The sequence below is a fragment of the Siniperca chuatsi genome, linkage group LG10, assembly GCF_020085105.1.
Source record: "Siniperca chuatsi isolate FFG_IHB_CAS linkage group LG10, ASM2008510v1, whole genome shotgun sequence".
Lineage (NCBI taxonomy): Eukaryota > Metazoa > Chordata > Actinopteri > Centrarchiformes > Sinipercidae > Siniperca > Siniperca chuatsi.
This window is the reverse complement of record NC_058051.1, coordinates 21,181,490-21,197,880: the sequence shown is the minus strand read 5'-3', so window position 1 is coordinate 21,197,880 and position 16,391 is coordinate 21,181,490. Positions and strand designations below refer to the sequence as shown.

The window sequence follows — 16,391 nt, the reverse complement described above, 5'->3', positions numbered from 1 at the left end:
AATGCTTTCCTATATATTAATATAAATTGGGTGCAGAGGTGGTTTAGAGTTAATGGGCCAAACCCTGTGAACAAATACTGACAGGTTGAATTCCCGCAACAGCCAATATGTTGAGTGACGTATGCTGTTGAGTAATACACTGAACCCCCGTCCACATTCTCCTTGTAAGAGTTTCAGCTGGATGCTTCAAAACAAATGGCCGTAATAAATCTTAGCACATTGATGGGCCACAGAACTGACATGCCCTTTTCATTGTTGCCACCACTGTCTGTGAGGTAACCTAAATATTTTACCTTATCCTTGTCACCTTGCAACGATCTGAATCGCCATGCATGAGTCAAGCAGACCTGTCTTTGGCTGTTTGTTATTACAAATCAGACGTATGTTGTGATGTGTTTGACAAGTTACGTCTTCCAGAACGCTGCGACACGCCCCACACCCGAGCTGTCAATCATCGGGAAGGACGTGTGGAACAAAAACCCAGGAAGGTTAGGTTAGGGCACAACAGTTGGCCAGCGTGGGACAAGCCCTGGTCACTGGTTTCTCGGAGGAAATACCACTGTCATGTCGTGCTGCTGGGTGGATATAAGTGTTACAAGGCTGTCGCTCTTTGTGTTTCGGATGAGGAGAGTTTAGCCGTGGAGCAGGAAACGTGCGCCGGAGAGAGGCACCCTGTGCCAGGCGCAGAGACGCTCTCCAAGAAATGGCTCTCACGCTCCTTCGGGTGCCACGTGGTTCTCTGCTGTCACTGCTGTACTTCTGGCTGTTCATGTCCGCGAGAGCGCTGGAGATGATTGACCAAGACACACCTGAATTGAACTGTAGCAAGGTAACAAGTCACCATGATAATTCTCTGGTTTCTTAATATCTTAAGAAATCCTACTATGGAACCAGGCTGTAACAGAGTGACTACTACTCTGTTTCGTGTATTTGTATATTATGTACGTGGTAGTGAGTTTAATACGTCTTATTATAATATATAGGCCATATTGTTGTTTGTTTGTATTGGGTCATTTGTTAAACTACCTTTTCTTATATTATAAAATGTGCCCTTTATGATACAAAACAACTGCCAAATATAAATTAAGTTATAGGTTGTTTATAATTTAGTTCATCTAGTTTTTCTTTAATATAAATATTGTTTATATCAAAGAATGTGTATTGTTTGGACTCTAAATTAAATGTGTTACCACCTATCTATATTGTCTAGCCAGTTTGGAGAGACAAGACAGACAGACACAGAGAGATCAGATAATGTCCATTATTTATTTACTATGGTACCTGAGCATGACACCTTACTCCACTGCTCCACTTTCAAGGAGGGTTGTTATAGCTTGAATTTTCACTGAATTTTGTTTGAAAGGAAACATCAGTATGTATGTATCATTTATACTTACAAGCACATGCGACAATCAAAACTTTACAACAATAGACGAGATTAAACATTACAAAGGTTTTAAATAGGAAGAGAGGAATTGATGTCACTTCCATAGAGTAGATCTGAATGCAGATGTCACTCTAGTCACTGTTCTTACTGAAGTGCTCAACTAAATACTCTTTTTCCTTTTAATTTGCCACCTGTCTGTAGTTTCCATTGCTATTATATGTATAAAACTTTGAAAGGAGCCATTGAAATGCAGTCTGTAAATAATTATACACAAAAGGCAATTACTCCCAACTAACAGTACAGAATAAAACAATACAACATAAAATATCTTCTACAGGCTGAAGCTACAGCTTATTACTCAACTTTATTTATATAGCACTTAACACACAACACACGCTTTACAGCACACACAGAAAAAAATCAAGAAAGAATGAAACAAAAACGAGAATAAAAGTCAGAGTGATGATAATACTAATAATAACAATAACAATAACAACAACAACAATAGTTATAGTAAAGCACATGGTTACACAGAGCCCATAGTGACAACACAGACCTATAGAGCCTTCAGGGGAAATACCTGGGCTGGTTAAGTTAGGCACAGTTTAAAGGCTAGTGAATAAAAGTGTGTTTTAAGGTGACTCTTGAAAGTCTCAATAGTGGGGGAGAATCGGATGGTGGGAGGAAGAGAATTCCATAGTTTTAGGGCAGCGATAGAGAAAGCCCTGTCCCTATAACACTTAGTTCTGCATCTCGGGACCGGCAGAAGTCTTTGGTCAGATGATCTCAGTTCTCTCACAGTGTGATATGGGGACAGGAGTTCTGTAACGTAAGAGGAAGCACGACCATTTAACACTTTGCAGACAAACATCAGGATTTTAAAATCAATCCTGTAACTAACAGGCAGTCAGTGAAGGGAGGCAAGAATGGGAGTAATGTGCTCCCTCTTTTTTGACCTTGTTAAAACTCTTGCTGCTGCATTTTGAACTAGTTGGAGACGGGATAAACAAGAAAAAATACGAGTTACAGTAATCAAGGCAAGAGGATTTGAAGGCATGGATGACTTTCTCCAGGTCAGAAGTACAGAGAATATATCTGAGTTTGGAGATGATGTGGAGCTGCATGAAACTTAATTTTACTACCTGATTGATTTGTATGTTAAACTTCAATCCTGAATTGATTACGGCTCCAAGGTTTTTTGCATGTGATTTGACAGAGGGGGCCAATGGGCCAAGATGAGGAGAGATAATGTTGGTCAAATGCTGTGGTCCTTATAAAATAGTTTTATTTATTACACATACCCATCTTACAATACACAAAGTATTTGGCATCTGATCTAACAGCCACATCCCTACCATACTTATTTCAAAATTCCATTTTGATCATGCATTTTTAAAAATGTGTTTTATTTAGTTATTTCTAATCATCTTCTAAACTTCTGAAGCTCCTCCTTTTTGACTGAAATACAATGATTTTTAAAGAATTAATCCCTGCATAATAAGCAATTTTACTTTTAATAATTAGGACTTTTACTTGTGGCAGTGCTGCTTTCACTCATATAAAGAATCTGAATACCACTGTTGACACCTGTCAACAGTGTACTCACTGTGTGTTTCGTTATGGGTGAGTGGAATTGTTGAACATTCAGTTCTCATCCACAACTTTCCTTTCTTCAGGGTTTGACGGACTGCGATGTGAGCTCAGGTAGCAACACGGTCAACACAAGTGCATCTCATATCATGGTAATAACCTCCTGCTAGAAAAAGCCTACAGTTTGTCTAAAGCAGAAACACTCTTGTTTCCACAGCCCATCTGTACACTGCTGCCCTGCCCGATCCAGATGATACAGTGAATGTTACACATTTGCAGCTTAAAGTGATTCTGTGCTGTTCAGCTGCACGTGATTGTAAACCTTGCCTGCAAATCGTCATCACAGTCCAAGGTAAACATTGTCATAAAGCTTATGTCTTTGATATCAGCGAGGGTGACACACTTGAACTTTTTGAATCAGTTTTCCTAACTGCATCATGCATTTTCCTTATCACAGTAGATATCTTTGTTGGTGCTACTATTATTGTCAAATCATTTCTTGAGTAGCTGTTTCCTCCATTCTTATCATAGTTGTTGGACTTGTCTACCAGGCTGCTCGTGTGGTTTTAAAACATTGTGTCCTCTGCTGTGGTATTTACTGTCGCATTGTCGTTGCAGAAGTAGATAATGCAAAGGAGGTTTCTGAGGATTCTGGTGAACATAATGATGAAGATGTGTTGTTTGGCACGGATCCAATGGCAGAGGGAAGTGGTCAGTTTGTGCTTCCTGAGCCAAGAGGTACAGTGTAGAACCATATGGTCAACCCAAAACACACACAAAGTCAAACACATTGTTTTCGATAGAGTACTTTTTCTGACTTCTTCATTCTAGTTACACAGTTAACTCTTCTTCTTCTCTACTCTCTGTGTTACAGCTTTGGTGAAAGTGTGTCTCAGCTCCCCAGGCTCCATAGAATTTTGCAAGACACTCCGGTTTAAGCCAAACTACTCCGGTTTAGACCAAGCTTCTCAACAACCCACACATAAGGTAGCTAATATTGGGCAGGTGTGAAGGAACTACCTAATTTGGTTGGTGTTTCTGTTGATTAATTAATTAACTAGTCTCCAGTGGTGGAAAGTAATTAAGTAGATTTACTCAAGAACTGTACTGGAGGTACCTTACTTGAGTACATCCATTTTATGTTACATACTTCTACTCCACTACATTTCAGTGGAAAATATTGTACTCGCCTATATTTATTTGACAGATTTTACATAAAAAAACATATGATAAGCTTATAACATACAGCACAATGTTAAGATTAAACCAGTGGTTTCCAACAAGTCAGCTTGTGACTCTTTACAAAAAAGCGGTGTCTGGTTGGATCACTTTGCCACTTTTCAGATGTCCATGAGTTGTTAGCATTTCCACCAAAGAAACATTTCATCTCTAAACTTCTCAGATGGCTTAATATTACTGTTCAAGGCCCCAAAAGGTAAAAGTATCCATTATTTCACACAAAAAAGCAAAGATTAGAGAAAAGTCCAAAAAATGAATACAGATTTATTTAGCAGAACTTTGTTTTTCTTCTTCTTTCCTCTCCAATTAATTATCTCATGACCCCTCAAGATTTATCTTGTGACTCTTAAGAGGGGCCCGGCCCCGAGATTGGGAACCACTGTACAAAACTACCCAATTGTATTTCAAATAGATCAGCTATCTCCAGCTTGACCAGCTACAACAGTAAAATGCTGCCTACAGCATTAAAAATTGAATAATATAATAGTAGTCACAGGGAGCATTTTTACTGCACTTTTCATACTTTAAGTATATTTTGATGATAATTCTTCTGTACTTTTACAGAACTTTTAAGTAGGATTTTCAATGCCAGACTTTTATTTGTAATGGAGTATTTTTACATTGTTGTATTGATACTTTTACTCAAGTAAAGGAAGTTTCCAAAATATCTTTGTCTTTTACATACTTAAAGTTTACAATATGCATATATTTTCTGCAAATGCAGCTGCTGTTGACAGAGGAAGTGAAGTTTGGCATTCCTGTTGTGGTCCACGTCCACACACATTCAAATGAAGCACACAACATTCAAAATATCACAATGCCATCTTTAGAAGAAGGTGAGGTTAAGTGGTGTAATATAAGAAAAGACACGCTGAATTGCCGACTACTATTATCACTGAACATCCACTCCTCCCTCTTTCTTTTAGTTTGCTCCATGAAACTGGACGGGACTGTAAAGGAATGTGATGGTAAGAGGTGTTTTAAAATCGAAAAGAATCTTTGTTGTCAAATGTATTAAGATAACATATTTTAAAATACTTAGGTGTGCTCTGCTTCCACCTGTTGTTTTTTGAGACTAGCATATAGGGACAGCGATCCTTGTGAGAGTGATACAGCTCAATTAGAACTTATGATGACTGATCTGTCCACTGTCTCAGCTCCCAGACTCCGAGCTTTGACTGATCATAAGAGAAATGTTGTCCTCCAACTGGAAAACACTGATGCCAGACAAGATGAACCCATGTGCCAGATGGTTTGGAATGAAATGCCTGGAGAAGTTCTTGCATGGGTCAGTCAATGCTAAACTATTCATATCAATCTGCACTCTTAGCCGAAAATCAATATTCTCTGTGTATCTCTTTAACTTTTTATTCTATTTACCTTTGCAGCCCAAAGGCGAGAGAGAAATGGTAATTTCGTCGAACTTTGTTGCACCATGCCTGTGCTTCCAGGTATCTGACATGTTAATTGTAACTGACAAGAAAAAGACAGCTACAAACATTCTTTGGATGTTTAAAAAAACGTTTTGTTTTCAGATGTGGTGGAAGGGACAGGCGTTCCGACGACAATACTGCCCTTTCAAAAACCAACAAGGTAAAGGGTGTTCACTGGGGTCAACCTGAGAGCAAGATACATTTTGCATGAAAAACGATTTCACGGCGTAGTAATGTTTCTTATCTTTTTTTTTCCCCAGATGCACTAGAAAGAATGCAGCACAACGTTTCTGTGTTTGTGGTGGAATCTCAGATGAGGGATGGTGGCACGGGGCTGAGCTGGAATGTGACTGCCCCCTGCAGACTGGAGGCAGAGGTGTGGCTGTGCAAGAAAGACCTGGCAGGAGGCCGCTGTGAAGAGGTGTTGGGCTCCAGACAGAGACTGCACAACCATGTACACGCTGGCTGGAGAGCAACGCGCAACGGACATTGGGTAAAAACATCAAGGAAAACTTTGCTTTATTTGCAAGCTGTCACATCCTCAGTAGTAGTGGAAAGTAACTAAGTAGATTCATTCAGGTTCTGTACTTACTTACATAGAATTTTGAGGTACTACTTTACTTAAATATTTAAATTTACTTTGTACTCCACTACATTTCAGAGTGAAATACTTTTTTCCCCACTACATTTATCTGACAGTTACAGATTAAACTACCTAATATAAATCAGTTAAACTCCATCAAGACTAGATACAACATTAAAATGCTGCTTACACATTAATGCATCAGTAACAATAATCCAATAATATAATATTTTATAATATAACACTTGTGCTTAATATAACCATTTTTCTGACTAAAGAATATTTTTAATTCTAATACTGTAAGTACATTTTGATGATCCTACTTATGTACTTTTACTTAAGTAACATTTTGAATGCATGACTTACTTGCAGAAGTATTTTTACATTGTGGCATTGACTGCACTAACTGCACTTTCAGAATATTAGTTTATAGATAATTTATAGAAATTATATTATTGGATTATAATTATGATGCATTAATGTGTTCATCACTTTAATGTTGCAGCTGGCAAAAGTGGATACTTTGAATTAATTCATATACTGCTGGGTAGCTTCTGAATTTCCCCCAGGGGATAAATTAAGTCTTATCTTAACCTATAATAATACATCACAATTTAATTGTTGATTTTATTTTTATTATTAATCTGAATTGGCAAAGTAACTGATAACTAAAGTTACACATGGTGTTCATTTGATTTAAAAAGTGAAATAATGAAAAACCGTCCATGAATTGAGACAAAATAATTACATAATCTCAGTTGTAATGTTTCAGTGTAAACTCTTAAGATCATTTGTGACACATTATGTTTAATGATGAATCTTCACTTTATTTATTCATTGATTTATTTCTTAATTTACTTTTCAGAAAACAGGAGAGTTCAATGTGTCGTCACATCCTCTGCTTTGTGTTCAGGTGATCCTTGTCTTTGTCCTGATATATTAAAGAGTAACTAAACCCCAAAACCACTTTTTTCAGCTGAAAACCACTTTATATAGGTATTTAGTAGTGTTGTTGATGGATTCAGGTCCAAATCTTGACATTTTAGTGCAAAGTATTTAAATTCTACATATTGTGTTATAAATAGGCATAGCGACCGCCCTCTACAGGTTGAAACCCGACTATTGCAATTGAATTTTGCTATTGGCTGATCTCGAGGCAGGTGAGGTATATGGAGGCAGCTTTCCTCACCAACCAACCTCTAGAGGCATTTTTTTGAATTTCCAGGCCAAAACTTTGGGGTTTCGTTACTCTTTAAATATAATATACAATTTATACATACAATTGTAAACATGTTTCACTTCTTCCTACAGTACATGCTGTACTAACCTTAACTCTTTCACTCATTTTTTTAGATAATGATACATGGGTTGGAGTCATACTCAGAGCCCCAGTGTCCATTTGCAAGTAAGACTATTAATTATTGTCCACACCCAGATTAAGTGTGTTTTAATGTTCAACTCTTATCAGCTAAAACAAGCTAAATTATGTCATCAGAATATGACAGATAAATCATTGTTAATTCACTGTACACTTGGAACATTAGCAGTGTCTGTGAAACTTCTATACTTAATCATTAATTTATTTTCCAGCATCTCGATGGAGATGGAGTCTGCCACTCCTCGTCGTAGTACTACTGATGTGTTTGGCCATACTAGGAGCCTATTTTATACAAGGTGTCCTAAAAGGTCAGTTTTCTATTTGTAGGTCACTGAATATTAATAGCACCTTAGCAAAATACCTCAATGTGTACTTCTGTTTTCCTTTTAGGCTATGTGTGGAAATGGCTGAAAGAAGATGATGTTAAAGGTATGAGAAAGCCTGACCATCTATTTCATACTGGGCAACCACTATTTTGCACATCCCCTTTATACTGTTTACATGTTCATACTTTTATTCATACATGTGTAGAGATGTATGAATATTAATGTTCTTGTATTTAAATTTTCACTTGCATTTATTACCCTTTCTTCCTAAATTCTCATCTTTTCTGATAGCTACTGAAAACATTATGGCTCATTCTTCTCTGAAGGAATCCAAAAAAATAATCTCCTCTTATCCTATCTCATAGTTTAAATATTCTTAAAGGAATAGTTCAACATTTTGGGAAACACAGAGAGAGTTAGAAGAGAAGGTCGATATGACCCTCGTATCTGTCCGTTAAATATGAAGCTACAGCCAGCAGCCGGTTAGCTTAGCTTAGCACAAAGACTGGAAACAGGGGGAAACAGCTAGCTTGGCTCTGTTCAACGGTAACAAAATCTACCTCTGAACAGTTGCCAGGCAACCAGCGAAGAATGACTACTGCCCCCAGCCAAGAAATAGTCTGGCACATAACCCCCCTGTAAAATGACAAATTGTCATTTTTATATTTTGTTTTTACACAGATTAAACAAACAAGATACAGCTAAACTAAATTATGCAGACTGTCTCCTAGCTGTAGCTTTGTATTTAACGGATAGATATGAGTGTGGTATCGATTTTCTCGTCTAACAGAAAGCAAACAAGCGTAGTTCTCAAAATGTCAAACTATTCCTTTAAACTTTATAAAAGGTTTTAATCTTCATTTGTTTAGGTGCTGTGGGTGGTGGTCATGTGCTGTTGCTGTACCCACCTGATGACAACCTGGCTTTTCCAGAGCTGATGAGTCACCTGGGCACATCCCTCCAAGGCCTGGGCTTCAGCGTGTCTTTAGACCTGTGGAGCCAGGCCGAGCTAAGCGTACTGGGCCCTGTGCCTTGGCTCCACTCAAGACTGAACAGACTGCAAAGGCAGGGGGGCAAAGTGGTGCTAGTCCTAACCCAGGCCGCCTGGATAAGGGCTGAAGAATGGGGAGCTCGGAGCTGGGACAGAAACACTCCCAGGGAGAGGAACAGAGACATGGAGGAAGAGGAAGCGGGAAGAAGCTACACTGCCTCTTCTCCCTGTGTAGATGTGTTTACTGCTTCATTGAGCTGTATTCTAGCTGACTATTTACAGGGCCGCGCTGGAGAGCGGTTTATGTTGGTGCAGTTTGAATCACTTCCACCTGAGCCTCCAGGTGGTTTCCGGCCGCTGCCAGAACTTTTCCGCGGCCTTCATGTCTACAGCCTCCCCTCCCAGAGCCTGGGTTTTCTGACTGAACTTGCTGGTTCTCGGCAAATGGCTAAAGCATCAGCCAGACGGAAAAGAGCAGGGGGGCTCAGGATGGCATCCCGAGCTCTGGCACGAGGGCTGTCGGGGTTCACAGCGGGGACATCTGTATTACACCTTGCAGGAGTGTCCAAGAGTTGTGTTGGGGTGGGAGGGGAAGACTCTGGGGAAACAGTGCCCTTGCAGCCATGTCTTTTTACTCCTTCCAGCCCTGACACAAGCCCTAAGGTCAGTGAAATAGAATGGGTCTGACAGCAGGAGAGGGCGCTTCAGTTTTGGGATGAGCCGCCAGTAATGAGTTGAAGTGATGCTCTGGGAGATGCTCAGACAAATCAATATAGGTCTGCAGCTTTTGCATTTGCTTGTCTAAACATCTGGGGTCTAGTGGCTGTTGAAAAGGGGGTGAAGTGTTTTATGTTTCTGGCAGCAGAAACAGTAGTTTCTTTTTCAAATAAAAGCTGGTTTGTTATAGGTTGAGCTCCTGCTGCTCCAGAGAAATAAATGTGCACAACACTACAACTTCACACTACTTCTAAAAGTAAATTCAAAGAAAAATACATCAGTTGATACAGTTTGATCACAAATTGGTGAATATACTGTATTTCAAAAACAGCATGCCTTAGTAGACTACCAAAATTACACTAAGATGCAAAACAAGAATCTCAATGAAGCAAATTGCCTCATTGTTTTTGTCCTGACACTACATTGTTTATTTAAGCCGTTTTTCAGTCCAAGCCATTGTGTGTTTGAAGTATTTATGAGTTGACATTCTGCATGCACATGTATTGCATATGAAAGCCCTTAGAGACATGAAGAAAAATACTAAACAAAAGTAAGCTATTTCCCTTCTGAGTTTGCTCATGAGTATTATCAATTCCGTGTCCAGGCATGGTGAGTCCATTTTATACTGTGTTTTGTCTTACCCTTTAAAGTGGGATTGAATAAAGAATGTGTCTGAATAATGTAGACAGATGCTCTTCTGACTACAAAACGGCGTCAATTCTTATTCATTAAAAAAACAACAAAAAAAACTTGTTCATGTTCAGCAAAAATGGCTTCAGGTTGTTGTGGGAGCATTCTTACAAGGGAACCCACAAACTACATCCTGCTATGGGGTAAGTCTACATTTTGTAAAATTATCTGTGCGGGACAATGTGCCTGTCAGGTTTTGACATGTAAAAATTAATTAGCATATTAATATAGCATATAATATGAATTATTAGTTTTGATCAGTAATTGCAGATATCTTAAATTGTCTAAATGTTTACATATAGGTCGTTAAAATGTATTTTAAAAATATCTAAACTGTTATTATAGACAAGAGCTGCGACATTATTTAAATTGGTTGATAAACATGATGCGTCTGTATTCTCAATATGACATCACTGACATACGGGACCATCTGTTTAAAATTGGATGTTGAGTGATTGGTTGATGAATTAAATCCCAGCGGGTTTGGGCGGTGCCATATTCTGTGTGGCTCAGCTGCATGGAAAACAGAGAACCAACTGGAAGCTGTTCATTCATTCATTCATCCATTCCCAGCGCATCCTCGCGCCACACCAGCCTGCACGAGCACTATCAGCTTTAGCTAGCTAGCCATTCAGCTGGTTGGCCATTGCTCTGGCTTAACCAACTAAAATGGCACACTTGAAGCATTAAAAGTGGCTGTCCAAAATGTGAAACTCTTCCTGCATTGTGTGAACCAGCAGGGAATCAGACAATCATCAGTGGTGCTGCGGACGTGGTGGCTTTGCAATAAGGTAAAACCAGAATAACCGATAAAAACAGTTCGGCTAGCTAATTTCAGAATAACGGCAATAAAGATAATTTAGCAGATATCTAATGTTAAAGCCAGGAGGACGCTATCGCTGAGTTCAATAGGCTTTAAAGATAGACCGGACAGATGAGCAGACTGTGATAGACAACGTTAGCTTAGGCTAACAGCTAAATATATTGACTTTAGCCAGCTGCTAGTTGGCTAATTTTGTGTGGTGTTGATGCTGAGCTAGCTAAGCTAACCGTGAAAGAAGAGCATCCAGGCGAAACTGTGTGTGTAAAGCTTTTCTAACAAGATTGAATGATTGTAACAGCATTTGGAGACCCGTCACTGAGCTACTTGAGGATTACATTGTGTGAAGGGCCCTCTGTTTAAATTTCACCCAAATTATGAAAACAATTTAAACTGTATGAAAATAACATTAATACCTTTGACGTGAGGGTGAACTGAATAACAGGACAGCAGTTCAACTACAAATACTACAGCTTAAAAAAGATAGTGAAATTATCACCACTCTATCCCAATAAATACTGAACATTATGCTTCACAAAAGTAATGCTAGTATACTGTATATTGCATGGCTTTGGATTGCTCTGTGTTGTATGTAGCAGCCAGTTTGTACTGTTTGTAAGTTATGTCAGGGTCTCCACTAGGAAACATGAAAGGTAAAGCTTTTCTGAAAGTATACATGTATATCAATGAGAAGTCGTAGAAAAGGTTTCAGTCATAGTCACTGGACACTGTTTTGAAAACAGTGTCCAGTGACTATGACTGAAACCTTTTCTACGATAGAACACTCCTGGACGAATGAGGGACTACACCATCAATGAGAAGTATTTAAACCCGATCATTTGTCATACATTACTGGTTTTGTGTGTGTGTTTTCTGAAGGATCATGTGGTGGGCCTGGCCATTCCTGCCTGCTCTGGTGCTTCTCTCAGAGCTCTCTGTGGTGAGAGTCCAGACTGCGCCATGCCAGACCTGCCGAAAACTCACAGAGAGTTTTATTATGGTACATTAACTTAACCGCAGTACCTTAAGTTCATGCTCGTCTTCTTGGGCCAAGTTTTTCAGTATTCCTGAGTCCTGAAATGTTCCTCCTTTTTAGGGCTTGGAGAAAACTGCCAACAAGAACTTTGGGGGAGGTAACACTGCCTGGGAAGAAGAAAAGCTGGCTAAGTATGCACGCAGGTAAGAGAAAGTTTTAATTGGAGTCACACCTACACTTTGAGTTTCTTGAAAATCATAACTTTATCATTATTTACTTGAGTGTGCAGTCAGTTAGTACTTTATATCACAAATGCCAGAAAGTAAGACAAACAGATAATGCTAATTATCGTAGAAAATGTATTGATTGTATATTTTTGTAATATGTGAGTGATTACATAAGACATGTCTCAAATGTTACAGCCCACTGATGGGAGTGAATTCTCTCAGTGGACCAGTGAAATGCTCCACTATTCTTTGGGGAAGTGGGACAGCATCTCTTCTGAATTTTACTTTTGTTGTGCATTTCTAATTGCTAGCCTCTTGTTTCAGTGAGACTCGGCTCCTAGAGATAGTAGAAGCTGCTTGTGAGAAAACAGATTTTGAATGTAACCAGCTGCTGGAGCAGATAGAGGACCAAGTGGAGACATGGTGGTTCCACAGGTAAATGTGATATGTGCATTATGTAGTAGAATTTTTTGGTGAATCACATCACTCATCTCGCTGTTCCTCTCTGTGAAAAAAAAACAAAAAAACATGGGAAAACAAATATTAGGAATATCCTCATTCAGTATTTAAGTAATGAGTGACCTTATTGTTTTAATCTCAAGTAGTCTGTCTTAAATTTGGATATCCTGTAATTAAATTAGTTTTAATCCTACATTTATTTTTTAAATTGAGACAGTATTAGCCCTAGCTGTGTGTGTAGTTATGTTTTGTTAAGATGTATTACCATGCCCCTGTGTTAACTGTCATGACTGCCATGATGTAATGTATGTGTACTGTAGGCAGCAGGAGGCACCGGACCTGTTTGAGTGGCTGTGCATAGAGGAGCTGAGACTCTGCTGTCCACCTGGACGCTTTGGACCTCACTGCAAAGGTGTGAAAACAAAGCATTAAACAGAAGCTTCCTGATATCAGTATAGAAAACTTTACCATGCCAAATCTCATTTATCCTTGGTTGCCCCATGTGAAGAACGATATAGACTTCATAAATATGTAAAAATCACCATGCTAATTCAGAGCCTTGGTTTTGCCTTGAAGTCCCATTTATAGCATATTTATCCAATACAGAATGTCCCTCCGGCCCTGGTGGTGTGTGTGGAGGTCTTGGCCGCTGCGAAGGGGAAGGGACTCGCCTGGGAGATGGAGAGTGTGTCTGTGATCCCGGATACTCGGGCCGTCTATGCCAGAGCTGTGCTGATGGCTACTACAGAGAGAAAAGCTCCAACGACAGCACAGGAGCCTGTGCAGGTGCCCCAGATTCAGACAACTGTTTCAACCCTCTACCTGTGTTTGATTCTGTTTTGAGGTCATCTAAAATTGACCCTCCCACTGTGTCCTTGTCTTTCATCCTTTGTAGCTTGCTACCACTCATGTAAGAAATGCTCCGGCCCGCAGGACTACAAATGCCTTGACTGTAAACCCGGTTGGATCCTTCATGACAACAAGTGCGTGGGTGAGTTTGGCTTTAGAGGTCATGTGGTAACATTTCACTGACTCTGTGCCAGTTTTCTGGATGTGTGTTGTTTGACTACCCTTGTATGTCTCTTAGACATTGACGAGTGTGGTACAGAGCTGGCTCGTTGTCCTTCTAACACCTACTGCCACAACACAGAGGGATCATATGAATGCAGAGGTATGCTCTCTTGTGTAGTTACTGGTGTCAGCGTACTGTATTGTAAGCATGCTAGATTTTCTGCAGCTGGTATGATTTTTCTTTTTTTCAAATTTTTTTTTAACGATAAGAGGTGTCACAAAATATGAATGGTTTTCTGTGTTGGTATGGTTAAGGGCTGCAACTAAAGATTATTTTAATTATCAGTTAATCTGCTGATTTTTTTTTTCTTTTTCTCAATTCATTGTTTCGTCTATAAAATGTCAGAAAATAATGTTTATGAATTTGTATGCAAACTGCCTGTTTTATATGATCAACAGTCTAAAACCCAAATACATTGAGTTTACAGTCATATATGACAAAGAAAAGCAGCAAATATTCACATTTGAGAAACTAGAATCAGTGAATGTTTGGCATTTTTGCTTGAAAAATGACAAACGATAATTAAAATAGCTGCAAATGAATTTTCTGTTGACTATCGTTGCAGCTCTAGTTAGGTGGTTAGGTTAGAATTCACAAGTTGTAGTGTTTTTTTTTTTTTATTGGGAATGTAAACATTTTCCAATGTGCAACAAATTCATAGTTATTCATACAATATAGCACTTAATGCCCAGTTTAGTATGTAATGTTGACCATTGTGCTTTTGTTGTATCCAGGCTGTGACCAGGCATGTGTGGGCTGCATGGGTAGTGGTCCTGCCCGCTGTAAGAAATGTTCACGTGGCTACAGATTGAATGGAGCCAAGTGTCTCGGTAAGGATATACCACTTATTTACTGAATCTTTATGCCACACATCTGTACCTTTTCCTGATTTCCTTCAACAGTTTTTCTTTGCTTCCTCACACAGATATAGATGAATGTAGCGAACGTGCAATAGCATGCCCTGGACTCAATGAGGCCTGTATCAATGAGGAGGGCTCCTTCCACTGTGACTGTGCTGATGGATTCATTAGAAGAGATAGCATCTGTGTTGAGAATAAGCCCCCTGGTAAGTAGTCGTAGCAGTAAATATACAAACATGTAACGTTGACAGCTTCTTAGATCTGTTGGCTAATTTTATTGTTGTCTACCTCCGTAGCTGGCCCAGAGAAGGGGCTGTTTGACGACATGACAGATGATGAGGTCCTTGTACTGCAGCAGATGTTCTTTGGCGTTGTAATCTGTGCCCTAGCTACGCTCGCTGCTAAGGGTGACATGGTTTTCACAGCCATTTTCATTGGAGGTGTGGCTGCTATGGCTGGATACTGGCTGACAGAAAAGGGAGACTACATGCTGGATGGATTTCTGAAGGGACGCTAGACTGTCTGGGGCCACGATTTGAGAAAAGACCTTGAAATACCAGCTATTTAGGGTAAATAAGACTCAACTGGGGGCAGGAAACTATCCCTACAATGCTAGCCTTTCAGGGATTCATTTGGGAGTGGGGAGTTACTTGAAAGGGCTTGGGTTCATTTATGTTAATGAATAGGATAATGCAGGAAAAAGTGAGAACTTTAAGGCTATGAAGCCAACAGTCTTGAAGAGGAATAACAAAGCACTGATATAAAAGAATTGAACTTAATCACCTACCTCAACTTTGTTGGGAACAAGGGTGACATTGTGACTACTGATTGTTAAAATTTATTATGCATTTGGATGTCTCATTTGGCCTCGATGTTGCTCAAGAAATGATGTCGTTTTCTTCCACACAATCAAAACCTCCAGTCATCATGTCCATCATGTTTTTCATTATATCAATGCTACGAAGCAGAGGTTTTCACATAGATTGAATGGTACGCAAGTTTTGGCTGTGTCAGGTTGGGCACAGGGTTGGATAAGGGAATTTTAAGAATTTCCTCAAATCACCCCATAAAGAAAGCTCAACGAAACTCTGGGATATTTCCATTATGAACTACTGGTTATTTATGTTCACAGAATGACTTTTTACCTCCTTACTTACTGAACGATTCTTTTTAGTAATGCATGAAAATAGGATTTGAAATGAAAGATACTACACAGTATGTATTATTTATTTATTGTCTTACTTTGGCATGGAAGACTGTTGGATCATCAACATTACTGCTATTGACCACTTAATGAGTGTGAGGGAATGTGCTTAGTTAAATACCAGCTTTAATCTGGATGATTGAAGCCATTTTCTGTTGCCTTTAATTTATTTTGAAAGCAATATTTATTGGAAAGATGTTTATCATATTTTGCTCTTGACATTTCCTCTGTGTATTTGTGTACATTTTCAATGCAGTTTTTTAATCTGTTCAATTGTAATTCTAGCAGCAGATATAGTAGCATCATGTAAGAAAGCCACTGAAGCATCACTTCATACCCGCCCATATTTATTTATCTTTGGTTTTCCTAGAGTGGAAAGTTGTCCAGAGTGTCATTATTAATTACAGATGTTTGCTTTACAATAAAAAAAAATCCATCA

General features: G+C 39.1%; 2 protein-coding genes across 3 annotated transcripts; both read left to right on the top strand.

The window, feature by feature from the left end:
• Positions 1 to 266: 266 nt before the first annotated feature.
• On the top strand, positions 267 to 10,330 carry wu:fl23c11. Of its 2 annotated transcripts, none has more exons than XM_044211975.1 (16): positions 267 to 829; positions 3,064 to 3,091; positions 3,195 to 3,329; positions 3,596 to 3,715; positions 3,852 to 3,964; positions 4,941 to 5,052; positions 5,143 to 5,184; positions 5,374 to 5,504; positions 5,605 to 5,625; positions 5,752 to 5,809; positions 5,910 to 6,142; positions 7,098 to 7,145; positions 7,586 to 7,637; positions 7,823 to 7,918; positions 8,001 to 8,039; positions 8,806 to 10,330. In XM_044211975.1, the coding sequence occupies exons 1-16, from the start codon at positions 704 to 706 to the stop codon at positions 9,612 to 9,614; spliced, it is 2,163 nt and encodes a 720-aa protein (XP_044067910.1). In that variant the 5' UTR covers positions 267 to 703; the 3' UTR covers positions 9,615 to 10,330. The 2 variants fall into 2 exon arrangements, with proteins under 2 accessions (XP_044067910.1, XP_044067909.1); XM_044211974.1 differs by having other exon boundaries at positions 282 to 829; positions 5,605 to 5,667.
• A 493-nt stretch (positions 10,331 to 10,823) lies between these two features.
• On the top strand, positions 10,824 to 16,391 carry LOC122883383 (protein disulfide isomerase Creld1). The gene is made up of 11 exons (XM_044211971.1): positions 10,824 to 11,125; positions 12,034 to 12,154; positions 12,251 to 12,333; positions 12,682 to 12,792; positions 13,137 to 13,228; positions 13,423 to 13,602; positions 13,712 to 13,807; positions 13,904 to 13,987; positions 14,623 to 14,718; positions 14,814 to 14,954; positions 15,045 to 16,391. Exons 2-11 carry the CDS (start codon positions 12,038 to 12,040, stop codon positions 15,263 to 15,265), a joined length of 1,221 nt encoding a protein of 406 aa, XP_044067906.1. The 5' UTR covers positions 10,824 to 11,125; positions 12,034 to 12,037; the 3' UTR covers positions 15,266 to 16,391.

Bases quoted from the DNA above. Each gene is read 5' to 3' on its own strand.
- wu:fl23c11 (XM_044211974.1), top strand. From the start codon at position 704: ATGGCTCTCACGCTCCTTCGGGTGCCACGTGGTTCTCTGCTGTCACTG. The intron at 3,965-4,940 runs GTAGCTAATATT...CTGCAAATGCAG, and splicing joins CTCAACAACCCACACATAAG to CTGCTGTTGACAGAGGAAGT. The intron at 5,185-5,373 runs GTAAGAGGTGTT...CCACTGTCTCAG, and splicing joins GACTGTAAAGGAATGTGATG to CTCCCAGACTCCGAGCTTTG.
- LOC122883383 (XM_044211971.1), top strand. From the start codon at position 12,038: ATGTGGTGGGCCTGGCCATTCCTGCCTGCTCTGGTGCTTCTCTCAGAG. The intron at 12,155-12,250 runs GTACATTAACTT...CCTCCTTTTTAG, and splicing joins TCACAGAGAGTTTTATTATG to GGCTTGGAGAAAACTGCCAA. The intron at 12,334-12,681 runs GTAAGAGAAAGT...CTCTTGTTTCAG, and splicing joins CTGGCTAAGTATGCACGCAG to TGAGACTCGGCTCCTAGAGA.